General features: G+C 36.2%; 1 protein-coding gene across 1 annotated transcript in view; it reads right to left on the bottom strand.

The window, feature by feature from the left end:
- Positions 1-4191: 4191 nt before the first annotated feature.
- The window catches only part of LOC131078148 (uncharacterized), a 32956-nt gene continuing 14952 nt past the window's right edge, over positions 4192-22195 (bottom strand). The window contains exons 2-5 of the mRNA XM_058015825.2: positions 5252-5337; positions 5061-5164; positions 4799-4957; positions 4192-4611 (exon numbers count right to left, since the gene is read on the bottom strand). Coding sequence (XP_057871808.2) covers positions 4415-4611; positions 4799-4957; positions 5061-5164; positions 5252-5337 — 546 coding nt within the window. The 3' untranslated portion in view covers positions 4192-4414. The remainder of the gene's footprint in view (positions 4612-4798; positions 4958-5060; positions 5165-5251; positions 5338-22195) is intronic.

Raw genomic sequence — 22195 nt, 5'->3', positions numbered from 1 at the left:
TAGAGGAGAACAACTTGGACTTCAGATTCCAACATCATCCACATATACTGTCCTAGGTATACATCTATTTTGTTAGTTGTCTTGACAAAAAGAAGTTAGATCTTCAAATTCAAAATGCTTGAAGTTCATGCTTAAAAGGTTTTTATAATATTTTCATACAAAGCTCATGGTGTTTGTTTCAACCCATATAAGGATTTTTACTTATACATCTTGTGTTCTTGTCCTTCAATTACAAAACCTTCTAGTTGAGTCATACAAACTATTTCTTTTAGATCATCATTTAAAAAAGCAATTTTCACATCCATCTAATGCCTCAATTTATTTTGTGTTGTTAAAGCCAACAAAACTTGGATGATGGTCTATTTCATTGTAGGTGCACGGGCTCTTCATAATATATCCCTTCTTTTGGGCATATCCATTTGCAACAAACCTTGCTTTACATTTGTCAAGTGAATCCATCTACTTTGTATTTGTTTCAAAAGACCCACTTGCAACTAATGGATTAGAACTAAGTGGAAGATCAACCAACACACGTGCCATTTTTATCAAGGCATCATATTCAGTTTTCATTGCTAATCCATACACATCAAGTTTTTTCGTGTTGGAAAGAAATCAGTTTTCATTCAAAAGCAATATTGATTTCATCTTTAGAATGTTCTTCCAACATAAGGTTTGCTAGCTTATCTTGAGTGTTCTCTAGAGACTTTTTTTTCTTGTTGTTTGGCTATTGATGTATTTATAGTGCTTGTTTTCCATCTTCATCAAGTTTGATTTCTTCAAGATTCTATGTGGCCCATTTTGGCATCTTCTTCTATGTTACTTATGAAGTGATTAGTATCTCATTTTCTTGACTTGAAGCTACTTCATGATGATTGTATCTTTGAAATAATTCTAATAAGTTTCAAATTCTTCCTTAGGTGGAGCTTCTTGTTTAACTACTAGGTAATAGATGGACTCAACAAAATCCAAATGATTTTGATGTCCCCTTAATGTTTAGATTCCCCATATTACTCTCTTTGAAAACACCAAATTTTGCAAATTTCTCTAGCTAATACAATTTTCAATCAACGCTGGTTGTCCTCTATGGTTTCACAAAAAATCATTTCTTGTAATGAGAAGTTTCTTATTTTTTCATCAAATAGTCCATAGCCTCTTGAGGATTTTAAATAACCCAAAAAGATGTGTTTGTTAATCTTGCAGTCCAATATGGCTTCCTTGTAGTTAATATAAGCTAATCCAATCAAATGCATACAAGCAAGGACAAATCAACACAAATTAATATATGACACTTGATGATTGATAACTTAAACAAGTGTACTTGTTATTTTAGAAAAGAAAATGAGGAAGATAAGTACTTGTTAATCAAAAAATGATTGTCAAAGAGCCAAATGTGTAGAAGTATGTGCACCTAAGGATAAGGCAAGAACTAATTGCATAAGTATATGTATGTCTATCAATTGAAAATGGCTAGGGTAATGAGCCCAACTTTGCATAATGTTGTACTATATGTCTCAAAAAAATTCTTGAAATGGACACAAAACCAAATGAGAAACAAGAGTATGCACTTTTCATCATTACAATATCATGTATTTCCTATTAATCCATTTAAAAATATGCTATTATCTCTATAAATTTGTTTCCCCCAAAACAATAACAAAAAATAAGTGTACTTAAAAAGATAAGAAAAATATTGAACTTCTACATCCAAAAAAACATCTTATAAACACAAGTTTTGATTAAAAACCTCCAAAATTCACTTATGCAACATAAGATCACACCACAATTTTTTTACTTTACATTCCAATGCCACACTATCATAAAAATTATATTGGACTCACCCAACTTCATATTAGATTATTAAACTTCTACAAGTATAAGAGACTTAATATTTCAACAACTTGTATTAATGATCAAGAATACTTTTCAATGTCATCATGTAGGTTTTTTATATCATTGTTTTACATTCCATAATCCATTATCAAAACAAAGAGAATATACGACAGAGTACAAACAAGGAGATAAGGTAGATCAAAAAATGAAAATTTAAACCAACCAAAAAAACTCCTCAAAAAATAATAATGCATATTCATAATAAATTATTTACTATTATCCCTATTAATATTTATTCGTAGACATGATAAGTAAAGAAAATAGATATTTATTAGAATACATATAATTATTTGAGAAAATTTAACCATAACCTACATATTAGTTATTAACATACTCTAAATATAATTATTATATATTATATTTATTCTACGCATATACTACACATAAATGTGTAACAGTTAATAATTATTAATTAGCATACAAAAGAGTATTTCTTAGTGTATATATTAACATTTATTAATACACATAATAAGCTAACTACGAAAATATACATATCTAATTGATAATATATAGAATGCATATTTGTGCCATTAATAGTTTCTAAGTAGCCGACAAATTAGTTATACAAAAAATAGTATTGATTAGTTTTAAATGCATAAATATTAAAATTGATAATTTTTATCTTAGTTATGATGAATGCTTATTAGTATTAATATTAATATTTATAATATACAAATTAATATTCATAATATTAATATTAAAGAAGAAAAGATAAAATGTAATAATACAATATTATCTAGATTTAATAATAATATTATGGTAATTAATAATTTTAAAATTCATAATAAAAGAAATTAAATTCTGATAGTAATGAATTTTTTCTCAAATTGATAGAGTTTACAAAGAAGGTGAAGAACATCTACAATATGAATAGGAAGATTCAGAAAAGCAATAGCATATAAGGAAGAGAACAACAAAACAAAAAAATCATAATACGCCAAGGTTAGGAAGAAAGGAGGTGACAAAGGAGGTGACAGAGAATGGAAGGGAAGAAACAGAAAAAATAGGAAGCAGTCCATATGAAAAGAATACCCATCATCACAATCAAGGTTATCAAACTTGTCATCTTTTTGGATTGCAATTTGCCACACACGCTAAGCTTATACTTATAGACTTAAAAGTGTTGAACACTCAAAATTGACTGACATTTTCTAGGCTTAATATGTAGTTTGATGTGTGTGATCACACTAAGAATACACTTCTAGACTTAAAAGTATTAGACACTCAAGAGTTGACTAACATTCTCTAGACTTAATATGTTACTTTGTGTGTGTGGTTTAAGACTGACCGGAACATGCTTGTCCTCCAAGCAGATGTGGTGGTTAACGGGGTTGTTCCAATAATTACATATAAATGACAATTTATTAAGGTGACACAACTTTGTCTTCAAGATCACCGAAAAAGCTCGAGTATTTGCTAATGGACTGGGTCGTCTACATTTTTATAACATCTAAAACTTTCTAGTAACTTCGTCCTCAAGATCACCTAAAAGGCTCAAGTTTTTTTCAATGGACTGGGGCATCTACAATTTGGAACATCTAAAACTTTCTAAGTAGACCACTCGTTTCTAGGTCACTCATGGTTATCAAATTTTGGTTCAGTATAACTACTAAAATCCCCCGGCTCCTACATAAAGGCTATCATACTTAGTGTACTTTACTTTTTAATTGGAGCTTATGAAGCTCAGACCACGGCAACGATCCATGGGCGAAACTATACACCAGTTTTCCATGTTCCAAATGTAGAATACGGTGCTCCCCTGAAATCCGTATACAAGAACCCATAGTTTGTATAACTTTCCAGGATTTGTAAAAGCCCTTCAAACATTCTCAGAAACTTCATTGCTCAGGGATATCTCACATCCCAAGGCAAACAGTCGCAAAACCATACCTTTTTACTTAAACCAAGCTTTTAGGTTTTGGATGACGCCATGGCAATGCTTTGTTGAGATTCGTTGTGGATTCGTGCCTTTTTACATTTAAGGCCTTAATAAAGCTTGGGTTAATGAACAAGCCATTTCTGTCAATTTTTCCATGGAAGAATGTCAACGCAAGTGATTATATGCAAATATATTTAAAAGGCACTAACTCTAGCATTTCTAAGCTTTACTATAAAATTGCGTTTGTTGAGATCATTCTAGGATCTTTCTTCCTTTCTTACCCTTGATTATTTCTACCAGTATAGTTAACTACTTATAATCATATTTTATTTCCTTCAAGATTCTTTGATCTCGTGAATGCTGATTGGACCCTCAACCCCGCTCTCCCTCTAAATCAATCAGTACACAAAAAAGCATTCATATGAAATGAATTACCATCTTTGAAACAACCATGAAATAGTCACAAGGCAAAGTTTCGGGATAATCAAGGTACAGAACAAAGGTAAAGCACACGTTACTGCAATGCCCGCCTCCAGTAGATTCAGGTGCATTAAATAGCATATTCCAGGTCAACTCACCCTCAGTAAATGAAAATTAAGTTGGAAGGAGAAAATGTAATATTACATCCTCTTTGTTTAATAACTGCTATATTGTAAGTAGAATTTTTCCAATATGGGTGCTCGATTCCATAATTCTGTGGCCCTCTGCAACTTGTGACAAAGGAAGTGATACGTGAATCACAGGCTTCACTTTGCCTTCTTCAATGGCAGGCCAGACATGCTTTTGTACATCAGCAATAATATGCGCCTTGTTCTCTACAGCCCGAGTCCGCAATCCCGCCGCTGATTTCAAAAGCAAGTTACATACACAAAATTATTAATTTATTATCACCCAGTAAGATAGTGTTTTCTACGAGTACTGGCCATCCCAATAGCAAATGTAAAAAGATGAGGAAGGCATGACAATTTAATACAAAATTAAGTCAACAACTCTGTTACCCCAAATATTCAATTACAAGCAAGCCCCTACCTTGGATAGTAAGACGCCTTGCAAATATGCTTGACAAGTTGATCTCTGTGACAGAACCTCCTTGGAAACCAATAATAAATAGTCTCCCATCAAGACCCAAAGCATCTAGGTTTCTCTGAAGATAAGGACCACCCATATTATCCAATATTACATCAACACCTGCAATAAGCATAGATTAAATAAAATATTAAAAAAAAATGCTTCATATCCAGAATCAAAAAGTGGGTACAGTATATTGACAACTGACATTACTAACCATTACCTTTTCCTCCAGTTTCCTCCTTCACACGAGACACAAAATCTTCTGTTTTGTAATTTATAGCAACATCGGCTCCAAGCTCCTTACAGCATTTCAACTTTTCCTCACTTCCTGAAAAGCCAATCATTCAGGTGGAATAAAGCTGATTAACACATGAAATGCCTTATTAAACAAACTCAACAAACAAGTTCTACTTGCCTGCTGTAACAAAAACTTTTGCTCCAATGTGCTTGGCTATCTGAATAGCAAATGTTCCAATGCCACTGGAACCTCCATGTACCTGTTGATATCAATAGCAGACTTATTTCCAATTAAATTCCACTCTTCCTTTGAAAACACATTCTTGTATACAGTGACTGACTGTTTTTCATTACAAAACAATGGAACAAGCACAAATGAATTACTCCACAAGATTGAAATCAGCGACCAACAAGCACATATATAGCCCCTCTGCCTGATCAAATATCTCCACTGTCCCTGACTTATTCTCGAGTTGTTATCTAGAAAGGTCAAAATTTTATAAAATAATGTTGTCTTCCAACATAAAGAAGCCACTAGCACAGATTGTGTAATAATTCTGTGCGATTTCTGTAGCATGAGCAAGATGATAAAATCCAGTATGGGGTTATGAGGAAACCCTCGAATTAGTATTGTCAATGGTGTTTTCCAATTGAACACCAGGGACATATACCTGCAGCTATTCTGTTTATGTTTAACTTCGAAAATCATAGCATTTGAAATATAAAATATGTCAAGCCATTTCTATCAATTCACAATTCACAAATCTTAGAGCCCAATTTTGTCCACAGAAGTTTGTCCTACAAAAATTTAGTGAGGATCAACTTAGACATGTTTGTCAAAGATGGTTGACTACAAAAAGACAACCAAGGAAGAGTTGTTATGCAGTCTTCGACAGAGATAAATGGAAAGCTGGAGGAGCTACCAAAGCAGACTTGGGAAGAGTTATTGTGAAAGCAATTCACATTATGGTTATCGCCGCCTTCAGAGATATACAGCACAGTTATTCATCTGTAAAAGCTATGAACACCCCGAGGAGTTAAAAGCACAATCTTATGACTGTTGCTAGTAGAAAGAAAATGACTATCTGGTAAATTTACACCCATCATGACAATCGATCAAATAGGTACAAGCCCAGACTCAAGAAAGTAACTTCAAATTTTAGCTACAATTTGGACAATTTCAGCATGTATATTATTTATTTTACATTTGTAGCAAGAAATGCAAACGTGTATTCATGAACCAAATAAAACAGGACTATAAATATCTAATAAAATACGCATATTATGTAATGTCCTCCAAATGAATATAATAAATATGTCATAATAATGACATAATATTAATTACTTTTTATATTAATATTCTAAATTGAGGATTAATATAAGTAATTAATATTGTTATCTCTTAATGAATAAAAGTATTTCAGAAAACTACTTCGACGATGAATAAAAGGACATGGCGGAAGCTTTTGAAGGCACGCTTGGAAGAAGAAATATAACAGTGTGTCTGGAACCAAACTGTAGTAATTCACCTTTCATCAGTAACACTGGCCTATTGGTGGAGTCGTGGCTGCATGAGCAGAGTATTGGAGTCGTGCTGGTGCATTCCGCCGTGTTTAGTATTGACGTGAGTTGCAAACATACTCGCGTATTTCTAATGCTCGAGATTGGGGTGTGAGTGCCGGTTGCAGAAGACAGGAAGCATTTGTGTACTGCGGCGAGAGAACTGATTTCGAGCATTCGCGTGGTGTTGCAGTTAACACGCAGAAGCATTAACGGAAGGCAATATTATTTCGTGAAGTATAATACACATATATCCAACAGGGTGTTATTCCAAAGGTAGTCAGGAGTTCCGAATGAACCCTAAATAGCGTTCGCAGTCTTCACAAAATCCCAGAAACCTGATATCGGGTGTGTGCTAAAACGCCATTGCAAAATGCGATGAACTGTGGAGGACCGTGACTCGACTAGCAGAGACTAGATGGGGTCGCCATACATCGTGGTCTTCATTTCAAAGCAGTTGATGTGGAAGGCCGCCACTAACATGCCACACGGTGAGACCCGAAGTTTCTTCAATGGCAATTAACCGCGTGAAGGCACAGACAGCCACAGTTGAATTACAGGTGCACCATTCTGCGATAATAAGTACTGAGAATGTATGTTCAATAATTGTTAGGAATATCAATAAACCTGAATTATGATTTGATGCTGCACTGGTTATATCATTTAATAAATTCATAGGCTTGATGCTGCACTAGTTACATCATTTAATAAATTCATAGGCTTTTCCATGATCAAACGGTTAAGTAATAAAATATCCCTGTATAAACTAGTCATTTGCAATCAAGTCCCAATAAGGAATTTTACAGTGGTATCAGAGCTTTGAATCCTGCCAGCCTGTAGGGTATTTTCAGGAAAACTTAATGCACAGTTGAGTATGCACTAGGGAAATTATAATTTCCGAAGTACTAGGGCCTGTCAAAACAGATTTACAAACTCTCCATTAGCACAAAGTAGTTCGTCTATTCCATTTGAAATTGAGGATAGCCACACAGAAACTGACGAAGAAATTATCTTTGAAACCAACATGGGAGACCCAGATAACAATAGGGATCTATTGGCTGCACTAATCAAAAGTTAGCAAGATATGCTAAATAACGTTAACAGAATGACCAATTTGATGACCCAGTTTATGGCCAATAATATAAATCAGCACCAAAATAATGGAAGGCAGAATAATCAAAATAATGGAGGAAACAATGGGGGTAGAGATGAACAGTCAGTCAACAATCAGCCAGAAAGAACAGGAACAGCTAGACCATTTATGCCCACATTTATTGCTAGAAATCAGCCACTTGAACATGAACCTACAATAAGAGAAATACAGGAAGAAATACACCAAGATTGGTTAGGTTCAGGAGACGAATTCAGGTCAACAATGACATTTAGAGAATATTTAGATGTCAGAATGAAACATAGGCCAAGAGGACAGAGAGGAAACAACAGTGAATTACAAAGGAAAATTGGAAAAATGTCCATTCCTTATTTTGATGGTTCAGGTAAAACAATTGCTCGAGCTTGGGTGCAAAAATTAGACACATATTTCCAGTTAAACCCTATGATGGAAGAAGAGGCAATTAAATACGCTACATTACATCTTGACGGTGTAGCACATGAGTGGTGGCATCATGGACAAATAACCTTGGGTCATAATTTGATAGGCACTTATGTTGAGTTTACTGAGAAACTTATTGATAGGTTTGATTCTAAAGATCCTGAATTACATCTTAAGGATTGACTCAGCTTAAGCAAACCAGAATCCATGAACAATATATTTCTAAATTTGAAAAATTGGCTGTCTTAGTTACTAAAATTTCAGAAAGACACAAGATTGTGATATTTATAGATGGATTATCTGATTCCCTCAAAGGGTGGGTTAAATCCTTAAACCCCCTTACTTTACAAACAACTGTCAAAAGAGCAAGAGAATTGGAACCATCTTCAAAAGGAAAAAAACTTAACAAAGGACCACCTCCTAAACCGGAAAAAGACATAAACAACTTTTCAACAAAGATAATTTCCTTAAAAACAGACTAGATAAAGAGGAAAGAGAAGAGCTCAAGAGGAAAAAACTATGTTTCAATTGTAGGGAAGCTGGGCAGCCTGGACACAAATGACTAGGGAAGGGGAAAATTCATTATATTGAGGTTGAAGAGAATGTTGATCCTAACATAGAACGAACACCTCTAAACACTGAGTCAAAAACGGGTACCAAACAAGGAGGAGTAATAGCATCCATGACAGGAACCCCACATTATAATATTTTCAGAGTTAGAGGAGTTTTGAATGGACAGCGTGTAATTGTTATGCTTGATAGTGGTTCTACACATAATTTTATAGATGCAACACTTGTGGAAAGGCGTGGCTTGCAGACTGAAAAACATGAGGGATTTGATGTTAGAGTAGCAAGAGGAACTAATTTATCTAGCACTCATAAAGTTCCTAAATTGAATATTACCCTTGGCAAGTACACTGTTACTGATGATTTTTATGTGATTGATTTGGCTGACACTAATGTTGTTTTGGGCATACAGTGGATGGAGACATTAGATGAATATACACAGAGTTTTAAAAGAATGGAATTCTCTTTTAAAATTGATGATAAGAAGGTAGTCCTTCGTGGTATGTCAGTGGTCCCAGGATCGTCAGTGCTAAAAGAATGGAGGCTAATTTTAGACATGGAGATGTGGCATGGTCAGCACAATGTTTAATCTCCAACAAAGTATCAGGTTTTGAATCTAAATCTTATCAAGCTGATTTGTTAACAGTATTAGATTCACATCATTTGGTTTTTAATGATATTCCCCCAGGAGTCCCACCTGATAGAGGTTTTGAACATACTATTGAATTAGAAGAAGGTGCTAAACCAGTGATTACTACTCCTTATAGACACCCTAAAACATTCAGGGATGAAATAGAAAAGGCAATTAAGGAGTTATTGGATATGGGACATATCAGACCTAGTTCTAGTCCTTTTGCTTCATCTATAGTATTGGTCAAAAAGAAGGATGGAACTCTTCGAATGTGTATTGATTACAGAGCTCTTAATAAGAAAACAATCAAAAACAGGTATCCAATCCCTCGAATTGATGAATTGTTAGATGAATTGCATGGTGCCATTTATTTTTCTAAAATTGATTTGAGATCAAGGTATCATCAGATTAAGTTAAGAGAACAAGACATTCATAAAACTGTTTTCCGTTGTCATTATGGTCATTATGAATTCCTGGTTATGCCGTTTGGTCTAACAAATGCTCCGGCAACATTTCAGTCTTGTATGAATCATATTTTTAACAAACAATTAAGAAAATTTTTGCTAGTATTTTTTTGATGATATATTGATTTATAGCAAAACTTGGGAAGAGCATTTGAAACATATTGATATGGTCCTTGGTATTATGGAATCACAATCCTTGTATGCAAAGGCGTCTAAATGTGAATTCGGAATGACTGAAATTTTGTATTTAGGTCATATGATCAGTGCAACAAGGGTACAAGTTGATCAAGAAAAGATAAGAGCCATTTTGGATTGGCCAGCACCACGGAACCTTACATAATTAAGGGGATTCTTTGGTTTATGCAGTTATTACAGGAGGTTTGTCAAAGGTTTTTCACAGCTTGGGGCACCCTTGACAGATCTTACCAAAAAGGGGGCATTCAGATGGACTGAGGAAGCTCAACAGATATTTGAGAAACTCAAAGAGGTAATGAGTTCTTGTCTAGTACTTGCCCTTCCAAGTTTTAATCAGCCTTTTGTGTTGGAATGTGATGCTTCTGGTGATGGAATAGGGGCAGTTTTAATGCAAAACAAACATCCTATAGTTTATGAATGCAGGAAACTTAATAAACTTGAGAAATTGTATTCCATCTATGATAAAGAAATGTTGGCAATCATGCATGAACTATCAAAATTTAGACACTATTTGGTTGGTAGTAGATTTGTAGTGAAAACCCATAACAGTCTGAGATATTTCTTGGGACAAAAAGATTTAAATGACAGGCAACAGAAATGGATCAGTAAAATCCAAGCTTATAATTTTGAGATTGAATATGTAAAGGGTAAAAAAAATGTTGTCGCAGATGCTCTATCTAGAAGCCCTGAAATCAATGCAATTTCTGTAGTAACAGCTGATTGGAAATCTTTATTGCTAGTTGAATATTCAAAGGATTCTTTTGCATGTGATTTGCTAGATGGTAATATACAAGATGACAAATATAAAGTTGTTAATGATATTATCTATTACAAGGACGGGATTTATTTGATTCCATGATCAAAGTTGAAAGAGAAAATTCTCCAATCAGTGCATGATGTTCCTTTAGCAAGGCATCTTGACTACTTCAAAACTTACCGGCAGATAAGGGAAAGATTTACCTGGAAAGGACTTAAGAATGATGTCCTTCATTATGTTAAAGAATGCATCACTTGTCAACAAAATAAAGCGGAGCACACTTATCTTGCGGGTCTATTGCAGCCTTTGCCTATACCAGAACATAAATGGGAAAGTATATCTATGGATTTCATTACAGGCTTACCATGCTCTCAAGGTAAGGATTGCATTTTTGTTGTGGTTGATAGATTAACTAAATTTGCACACTTCTTACCTATCACTACAGAATTCACAGTTGTTCAGCTTGCAGAACTATTTTTTCGAGAGGTTTTCTGTTTACATGGTTTACCAAAAATTATCATCAATGACCGAGATAGCAGATTTTTGAGTATATTTTGGGAATAACTTTTCAGATTGACAGGTACTGAGTTAAATCACAGTACGAGTTATCATCCGCAAATCGATGGACAAACTGAAATAGCAAACAAGTGGATTGAGGGTTATCTACGTAATTATGTGTTTGGTCATCAAAAAGCATGGGTCCGTTGGCTATATTTGGGTGAATACTGCTATAATACTATATATCATAAATCTATCGGTATGACTCCTTTCAAAGCACTATATGGGTATGATGCGTTTTCTTTTATTGATCTAGTTTTTGATCAAAGTAATGTTCCCAAATCTCGTGACATGCTTCAGGAAAGTCAAGATATATTGAAAGCACTTAAGGAAAATTTGCAATGTGCTCAAAATCAACAGAAAATTTATGCAGACAAGAAGTGGGTTGAATGTCATTTTGAAACTAGGGAATTGGTGTACCTCAGACTTCAACCCTGTAGGCAGTCATCCGTCAAGCGGAGCGGGGCCGAAAAATTGAAGCCTCGATTTTATGGGCCATACTCAGTGATTAGGAAAGTTGGCGCAGTAGCATATGAGTTGAATTTACCTGAAGGAAGCAGAATACATAATGTATTTCAAGATTCATGTCTCAAAAAGGCTTTGGGTCAGCAGGTGACAGTATCAGAAAACCTACCACCACTGAATGAAGAAGGCAAATTAGAAATGATACCCGAAGTAATTCTGGACACTCGAGACCGGCATTTGTGGAATAGGACAATCAGAGAATATCTCATTAAGTGGCAGAGTTTACCATTGGATGATGCTACTTGGGAAAATGAACAGGTTCTTCAACATCCTAGATTGCAATTGCTTGAGGGCAAGCAACATTGGGCAAGGGAGACTGTAATGTCCCCCAAATGAATATAATAAAAATGTCATAATAATGACATAATATTAATTACTTTTTATATTAATATTCTAAATTGAGGATTAATATAAGTAATTAATATTGTTATCTCTTAATGAATAAAAGTCGTTCAGAAAACTACTTCGACGATGAATAAAGGGACATGGTAGAAGCTTTTGAAGGCACGCTTGGAAGAAGAAATATAACAGTGTTTGGAACCAAACTGTAGTAATTCACCTTTCGTCAGTAACACTGGCCTATTGGTGGAGTCGTGGCTGCGTGAGCAGAGTATTGGAGTCGTGCTGGTGCATTCCGCCGTGTTTAGTATTGACGTGAGTTGCAAACATACTCACGTATTTCTAATGCTCGAGATTGGGGTGTGAGTGCCGGTTGCAGAAGACAAGAAGCCTTTATGTACCGCGGCAAGAGAACCAATTTCGGGCATTCACGTGGTGTCGCAGTTAACACGCAGAAGCATTAACGGAAGGCAATATTATTTCGTGAAATATAATACATATATATCCAGCAGGGTGTTATTCCGAAGGTAGTTAGGAGTTCCGAATGAACCCTAAATAGCGTTCGCAGTCTTCACAAAATCCCAGAAACCCGATATCGGGTGTGTGCTAAAACGCCATTGCAAAACGCGACGAACTGTGGAGGACCGTGACTCAACTAGCAGAGACTGGATGGGGTCGCCATACATCGTGGTCTTCATTTCGAAGCAGTTGATGTGGAAGGCCGCCACTAACATGCCACACGGTGAGACCCGAAGTTTCTTAATGACAATTAACCGCATGAAGGCACAGACAGCCACAGTTGAATTACAGGTGCACCATTCTACAATAATAAGTACTGAGAATGTATGTTCAATAATTGTTAGGAATATCGATAAACCTGAATTATGATTTGATGCTGCACTGGTTATATCATTTAATAAATTCATAGGCTTGATGCTGCACTGGTTCCATCATTTAATAAATTCATAGGCTTTTCCATGATCAAACGGTTAAGTAATAAAATATCCCTGTATAAACTGGTCATTTGCAATCAAGTCCCAGTAAGGAATTTTACATATTATCAAGAAAAATTATAAAAGGTCCAAAAAATCCTTGTTCATCATAATCAAAAAATGGAAGGTTGACAAGCATAGCTATGACAGCATCCATGTTGGGATGCTGTGTCTTTGGGATGCTCTGTCTGAAAATCCACAAGCTGGGACCAGCCTTCTGTGTATTCAATCAGTGTTTCTCCATATTTCTGGAATGGGGGTGAAGTGACGCACGGACAGAATTTCAGAGAGAGAAAAATATTTCCTTAAATTTGAGGATGGCTGGGGTCAGATGTGCGTGTGTAATTTCAAATTTGCACTAAATGTACAAAATTAAATAGAGAATTAAAAAATATGGCTGATAAAAGAAAATTCAAAGTTAATTGCCAAATCATCTATGTTAAATCAAAATGGTTTATGTCATAGCACCTTTACTATCAAGATTGGCTCAGATAACCAAAAATAAATGGAATTCACTTACTTGGGATTTAATTGGGGAAATAAATGTTCTCTTTTTATCAGGATTCAACCAAAGTTTTTTATGCAGTTGAATCCTGATAAAAAGCATTACATTCTCACTGCCAAAAAACCACCTACTCAATAAAAATATGGTGTTTCCATCCAGTGCAACACACAACAATTTTATTTGTTTGCTTGTCAAAACCAGAATGGGGGATCTAGTAGCATGTCTTTTTTAAGCATGAATTAACAAATGTTTAACGATGGGGTTTTTCATTTTATTGAAACTTTTTTAAACTGATTTTTGTACTGTGACAGGTAGGTGATGTCCTGATGTCTTCAGATATGGTATATCATCCCCAAACCCTGCATCACAAGGGAGTATCCCAGGAAACATACCCCAGATGGTGAGACGTCCCAGGGATGGCCCCTGAATTTTGCAGAATGAGGATGGAAAGGGGGCATTCCGTCCCTGTTCCTCCTCCTCCTCCCTGGTGGTGCATCCCCAGGATACACTGTATTTAATTCGATTGCAATAAATTGGGGTTAGATTTGCTTGGTTTAAGGTAAGGGTTTATTAAAGTTTAAGGATGTTGCCCCCAGATTCAATTTGGAAACAGCCTAGAAATTGCAATTTGTTTCCAGACACAATCCACAAAAACAAGTAATGTTCTGAGCTTTTTTAGGAACAATCTGGCATTCAGACAACATTTCGCCCAACAATCAGGATCAGTTTTTCATAATGCAAAAGTTTCAGAGGAGAAACAGAGGGAAGGGGAATGTTTCCTGCAACATAGCATATTACATGTTTAGTATGCATAGTTAGCACTGCTGATTTTAATCATTTCCGCAATGCATATAGAGAGAATATACCAAAATAGAAAGGTTTTAAGCTGGCACATATAAGGTCATCTAAAGAAATTACTTTTTGCATGTCTCTGTGAATTCTATAGTTATGCATATGATCCCTAAATAACTGGGGCCTTTCTCATAATTGCACATGATGCATTAAATGTTGTTTATCATACTACTCAGCATTGTGAGACAGTGAAATTTCTACAGTGCGTGACAAAACAGAGCATGTTTATGGCACGTGATCATCCTAGTGAGGTATCCTAGATATTATATTTTCTCTGACATGATCACAAGGGCAGTTAGTGTCATGTCCCCATTTTCTAGTTCTCTTGTAGTGCATCTGGTGATAGCTTTCGGGGGTGGTGTCAGCAGGATCAGAGGGGTATTTCGATGTTGCCAGTGTATTCACACAGATTAATGGAGATGAACAACACTTTCTCAAGTGATTTCGGAGCTGTCTGAGACTTACTATTTTTAGTAAGTGTCAATTTGGACACCGATTGGTCAGTTAGGAGATTTGACTGAATTACCATTTTTAGCATTTGCTATTTTGAGCAGTTACTATTTATGGTAAACACTATTTTTGGCAGCTGGTCATAGCTTTAGTCTTCTCTCAACTTTAGTGTGCAACATCTTCAGTTTTAGGGTTTGGGCAATTATTGCTATTTTTAGTAAATGCTATTTTTAGCACTTGGTCATGGTCACAATTCCTCTCTCAATTCAATACAATGGCTTTCAGTTGGACTTGGTGAGTTATATTGCTTTCATAAGAGATTTGCTTTATTTTATTCACTAAGTCTGTATAAAATGCTTTTTAGAAAAACATTCCCGTTTGGCCTAGTAACATAAAGTTGTTTTTAAAAGAGGAGGCCATTTGACATCCAAAATGGATACCAAAGGAAGAGGAGAAATAATTATTTTATTGAGCTTATATTATGCTTCCAAAGGGGGCGTCAGGGATGAATAATAAAACATAAAGTAAATTTTTATGTTTCATTTCAAAACTCGACAAGGTTCGAACTTCTATGAGGATTTTAAGTTGCTTTCAAGTTTTAATTTTGAAAGGAAATTTCAAATTGAAGGATGGTTGCCCTGATTTCCTTTTCACTCTATATATTCATGTTTTGAGCTCCCATTTGACATGTTTGATTTCGCCACTTAATGTTATGTTGGTGGAATGAGCTCAGGGAGTTCTTTATCTGGTTGAGGATGAAAACCCTCTTCTTATGTACTCGTTGGTGCTCTTGGTTTTGGTTTCACAGTAATTTTGGCTTGCTTTGGTGTGATGGGCTTGAAGATATTAAAGATATACGAAGTATTTTGATGTGGGTATTGTGATCTTGGTGAGTGGTGAGCCTTTTCAAAGTGCTGTTCGACTTCGATGAAATTTAGAAACAATTTTAGTGTGCTTGTGTGAAATTCCTGAGTAGCTGGAAATCAGATTTATGCTCATAACTCAATGAGTCTGCTTAGTTTCATATTGGGTATCATTTCATTGCATTCCTCAGCTGGGTGCCTCTTTTCACAGTATAATATGTCTTTTTTGGTGGACTGATTTATTATTGCAAATCGCCTTCCTAGGGGAAAGCTCCAATCTTGCCTGGGCAGGTGGGAGCTACTTGTGGGAATTTCTGAGCATTGTGGACTGCAAATTCTTCCTAAAGCTTGCGGTTGCGGACTTTCTGAGATACATTTCTGAGTGTTATGAGCCTTTGTTCTTGTATTTATGACTAGTGATAAGTTGGAAACTTCATGGCAGACCTGTAGCTACTTGTATGAGCATTTTGAAGGTGATTTTGTAGGTGTTGTTAAGACTCAAGACAGCAAGTAGAGTTACCTTTCTGAAGGTATTTTATGCTTAGTCTTTCTAGTCAGGTGTTTACTTGTTGCAATACAAAGTTGAAAGAAAAAGAATTCGGAATCTCTGATATTATAATCAGCAGTACTTGTAGCTTTTATATTTCAGTTTTTTGAAGAGGTTTATGTTGCTTTCTATATATGTGTGTTTGCTTTGAAATTTTGAATGCTTGAGAAACAATCAAATCAGATTATTACTTGCAATTCCTTTGTATTGGTAAACCATTGCATGCTAAACATTACATTAGTGAAGACAAAAAACATTAGAGGTGGACATCATAGTTGTATCAGAGCACAAGTTTTCCCTGCCAGCCTGTTAAGTGGTGGACTTTGGTTGCATATCAGAGTTGGAAGAATGTCTACAACAGATAATTCTATAGGTGAGTTGATGCAAGAACTTTCTAAGCTAATGAAGGACCTAGATATAAAACAGTATTCTTAAGACATTGACAAGACCGAAACATGATGAATGTGAGACAAAGCTGTTGATGGTGCTCAAGGAGAAAGTTGGGCATTGGAAACTAGATAAGGAGGAATTCCTCAAAACATCAAAAATCCTCCACAGCAAAATAGTGCCCAAGTTGGGATTGGGGTGCCAAAGTGATAGGGTGGAGGAAAAGCAGGAAAATCATGAATTCCTCCTCCAAGTGAAAATAGTGCTTAAACTAGAAGAGGAGCGCCAAACAGGGGTAAGGAAGGAATTTTCCTTCCAAGACTAAAATCCTACTTCACATGGAAATTCCACCCAAGACTGAAACTGTAATGGGCACCCCCTGTTCGGCACTAAATCTATGTCCTTTTTACTTAGTGTAATTTTGTCAAACAGTTGGCTTGCAAGCTGACTACTAGATTTTTGGTTCTTGATTTGCAATAGGATAAATTGGATAAACTGATATTTATTGTAAAGCTTTCAAAGTTTACTCAATATAATAACAACCAGACATATCAAATACCAAAAACAAGAAGATTAATGCTGATGGTATTTATTTAATTCCAACTCCAAGCATACAAATCAGATTTGAAGAATATTACAGACCATATGATAATAAACAAATTCAAACCTGAACTCCACAAGTATAGAACCTGCTGAAAACACTGTTCACGCACTGTAGCTGCACTATTCACGGCACTGTAGCATTTTTACTATTCACGCGGCACTGTAGCAAATCACTATTCACGCGGTACTGTAGCAAAAACACTATTTTCAAATCTGCACTTTCAAACCCCTGTAAAAACTTCATGCGAGAGCACCAGATGAAGCCCAATGTGTTTCCTGAATGAAAACACCATTAATCCTCCTGACTGTGTCTTTCAACAGCGAAGAGAATGCTAGCAAAGAGGGATTCCGTCCTCCAAGCCCAATAATCAGATCTCTACGAAATCCAACAGCATAACATTAATCTCATCCCAGCATATCCCCAAAAGAGAGCTCTCAACCTCCATTTATATCTTCTTCCTGGATGCAAACACTTCATTTCTTGAATGTGGGAAAATACATTTTAGAATAAAATATTATTTCTCACAATGTAGACATTAAAGGGAACTTTTAATATTTTAAACATTACTTTATATTCCCAACCTTATAATATAACGATAAAGTTAAATATTTAATTTAACTTTACACTTTATCGTTAAATATTAAAACATTGTTGATAATTCCTTTAAATCATTGTCGCCTTCAAATAATTTTTACTGATGATTATGCCAACCAGGGAAACACTAAAAATTCCAAGTCACTGCTTGGAGACTAACTTACTATAAATAGTAAGTGTCTAGAAACCCTGTCAAAGCAGCACCGATTGGCCTGAAATCGAAAACACCTAGGCCAAAACACCTCAGGATCCCATCAATGTCCTTGTTAGCCTTCGGGACCGTGTCAGAATAGGCTAACGACACCCCATATCATGTTGTGCTAAAAAGGGGACATTACAGGAAGTGGGCACTAGAAAGGGGTCATGTAGGAATTTCTCTCCAAGGCATGAATTCCTGCACATAGTGAAATTAACGCCCAAGTCTTGAAGAGAAGGCTAGAAAGAGGTTATGGAGGAATTTTTCTTCCAAAGCACATTCTCCTGCTTCATAAAGAAATAGCGCTCAAGGATGAGTGAGGGCACCAAAACAAGGCAAGGGAGGAATTCTCTTCCCAAAACCAAATTCCTCCTCCAAGGTGAAATTCGCCCCAAGCAAGGATAGAATGCCCAAGGGCACAATTGAGAAAGTAATTCATGGCCAAAGAGGAAAATTTAAAGATTTTAAAAAACTCCTTTCTCAGGGATAAAGTACGCCCAAGGATGAAGAAATTCCAAGATGAGAAAAAATTGACTAAGTGAGGGAATTTTCTCTCCTAAATTCCAGAACTCCAGACAAGATAAAATTCCTCAAAAGTTGGAAGAGTGATTGATTGATTGAAAAATCTCCTTCAAAACAAGATGTACACAAGAATACGGAAAAAAATTCCTTCAGGATAAAAAAAATCTCTACAAGAATTTTCTCTCCTAAAAATCCAGATGATCGGGATTCCTACAGAAGCGGATAAATTTGTTAAAATTCTCCTAGAGAAAATCTTTCGAAATATCTTTATGCATCTAGAATGGAAAGATTTTCAAAATTAATGAGTTGGTGACATGCAAAAGGTAATATTATGCATTAATGACACACAACTCAGGGATTTTAGGAAATTTCCATTTTTGAACTCAATGTTGATGACAAGGTCCATTTGCATGGCGAGTTGTCAAGGGAAACATGACGCAATTTTAAATGCAACTGCCAATTTTAGCCTTTCGCCAACTTAGCAGCTTAGTGGAAGAATTCTATTTAAAAGAAGAATTGGAATTGATTTCTCACCACAGTTATTGGAGAAATTATACGTTGGAGAGAAGTGGAGAAAAGTTTGAGGCGGAGTTTGTTATTTTTCAAGAGTTCTTGTTATCGGAGGTTTTATTTTATCCAAGTTTGGAATTTACAAGCTAGAATTCCTCCTTCAACGATTTATTAATTTCCTGTATGATGACTTTTAATATTTTATTTTGTAGGAATGGCGGAATTCAGCAAAGCTGCAAACACTTCCCAGCAAGCACAAATCAAAAATGAGCAAAAGCGATTCCTTCTAGAATCAAAGATTATTTCAAAGTGGAAGGAAATCACCGAAACTAATTTAGGAACATTCCAACAAGGAGAATTCCAGAAGAGAGATTTTGGAACGGCAAGACGTGCTCTGTCAACCATTGCCACCAGGATTGTCAAGAGTGGGATCGCTGCAGAAGTCGGCTTCCCTCCAACCATCCAATGCCCGAAGCTGATTCTAGAATGCGCAAAGCATTATACTGCTGAGAGAAGAGCAATTTTGGCACTGGATGGCAAGCTCTTGGCCAACCTAACAACCGAAGCAATTTGAGAAACATTCGAAATTCCGACATACCAATCCATGACTTACAGATTCAAAGAAAGAGAAACGATGATATATGAGGCGAGCATTGAGAGATGTGTTGGCATAATTAACAAAGTCTGGATGCAGAAAGCTAAGCCACACATTTCCAAGATGCCCAAGCAGATCACGAGCATGGACTTCAAGTAGGAGTATGTCGACCTTGTGCTGATGTTGAGCCAAATCATGGGATGCCAACAAGCCTTCTTATTTGAACCTTGGATGTTTTTCTTCATCAATGAAGTAATGGAAGGCAACGGAATAGTAGATTGGGCAAGGTTGCTCATCCACAACTTGCATGAATAGCTGAAGAATTTGAAACAATCCTAGTCTTTTTATATGAGTTCATATGCCATCTACTCGCTGGCAAGAATGGGTAAATTCAATGGCTTGCCAGGAAAGGGACCCATGGGATGTACACTAAGACAATTGGAAGTTCATGAGTGCTATTCATAGTTGCACTTATACGACACTACTTCTTTCAAGTTGGTAAGCAACACCTTCACAATGCATTTGACCAAATTGTTACAAGGTGGATTCCACACGAGGTTGTTGCAAGAGGCTAAAAAGCTGATAAAGTAGTACGGGGCCTGGTTTATCCAATTTCCAAAATTCACTTACATCCAGGTCCAAGGGTTCTCAGATCAGCCATATAGGTTGCCAAGATATCCAACGAACAAGATGGTGTTGTTGGAGCTTACCAGGTAGTTGACCGCCTATGACAAAATCCAAAAGAAGAAAAAGAAGTTGTCAATTGAATTTCCAATTGTCGAAGGGGATAATGCAAAAATGTGTCCAATGTTGGCAGCAACTAAAAAGTCAGTGGATGAACTATTATTCTATCACTTGACATTCCATACGGCAAGGTGATTCTTTGACCCATAAAACAAGATCAAGAAGGTTTTTGGAGTGAAGCACAAGCACAAAATCCAATTGGAAGATTATTGGGCCAATGCCAGGGGTGACTTTGAAGGCAGGAAAAGGATGTTTTCTAGATTGTCCCTTAACATGATAAGACTTTGTGAAGTAATTCAGGTGCTAGATCAAGTTAAGGAAGATGAAAATATAGTTCAGCCAGAGTATGAAAACCTGAAGGATAGGCATATTCAAGCTCCAGATTGGTTACAACCAGAGATTGATGATTTGAATGTTTTAAGTAGGCCAATTCTAAAATTTACCAGGCATTGGGTTGAACAGCACACCACAAAGTTAAAGGCAGATAATGCTTGCCTGACTTACCTGTTGATGGGAGACCTGGACTCCCATAGCGAAGCAATAGAAGGGTCATCAAGAGCCCACGCTGGAGAAGAAGGAATTTTACAAGACAGAATGGAACAAAGGAAAGAGAAAAATGTTCCTAGGAAGTCACGAAGAAGAAAAAAGAAGTCCAACCGAAAGAGCCATAGCAGAAAAAGCCAAGGATAGAGGAAGAACAATCACTGGCTAGTTCTTCTAGCGTGCACGAGGTTGCGTTGTTCACATAGGAAGTTGCAAGAAGCTAGCCGCGAGAAAATGATCTTGGCACTGCACAGATACAGGATGTTCTCAGCATTAACACTTTCCATAGACCTGTTTCACAGGAAAATCAAAGGCAAGAAATTCCTCCTAATGCAAAATAGCAAGATCAAGATTGTTTCATGGAAGACACTTTGGAAGAGGTTTCACAGGAATAGGAGTAGATGGAAGTTCAGGATCAGACAATAGCTGTCTCCAAATTGGGTAAAGGAAAGGATGAGGAAGGAGCTAGAAGAAGAATTGGATCTTGCACAGGAATTAGAGGAACTTCTAAGCAAAATAGATAAGTTAGTAGGGAAGAAGGCAGCTATGAAGTTTTCCAAGAACACAAGGGACGAGTCAAGATCTAGGACATTGCACTTAGCTATGCCCAGGATGGATAAGGATAGGAGTGAAATCACACCCGATGAATATGAAATCAGAGAGGATAACTTAGGGTGTGCTTTCACAGCACAGGTAGTGGAAGATTTTGATAAATCTTCTTTAGCGCTGAAAGAGCAAATGAAAAGGATGGAGGAGAAGAATAAGAGGTTGAAGAGCAAAAACAAGGCCTTGTGCGAATATCTATGGTAGTTGAAGCATCCACTCAGAGAGGAAGATCCATTCTTTGTTCTTCCCTCTTCTCTTCCCAAAGAATCCATTGATGGCATTGAAGAAATAAGGAGAAGAGCTCAGTGCTCTAAGGAATGGGTGGAGGATGTCTTCGCTTCAGTTGGAAAAAAATTTGAAGACTTGGCTCACTTCCATTTTAGAGTTCTTGCTATCCTAACAGACTTGAGACTGCAGATAGTGCATGGGAAAATGTGCATATTTATCAGGACTTAACAAT

The sequence above is a fragment of the Cryptomeria japonica genome, chromosome 7 (assembly GCF_030272615.1).
Source record: "Cryptomeria japonica chromosome 7, Sugi_1.0, whole genome shotgun sequence".
In the NCBI taxonomy this organism is placed as follows: Eukaryota; Viridiplantae; Streptophyta; class Pinopsida; order Cupressales; family Cupressaceae; genus Cryptomeria; species Cryptomeria japonica.
The sequence above is the reverse complement of the archived record's forward strand: the minus strand, read 5'-3'. Positions and strand labels throughout refer to the sequence as shown.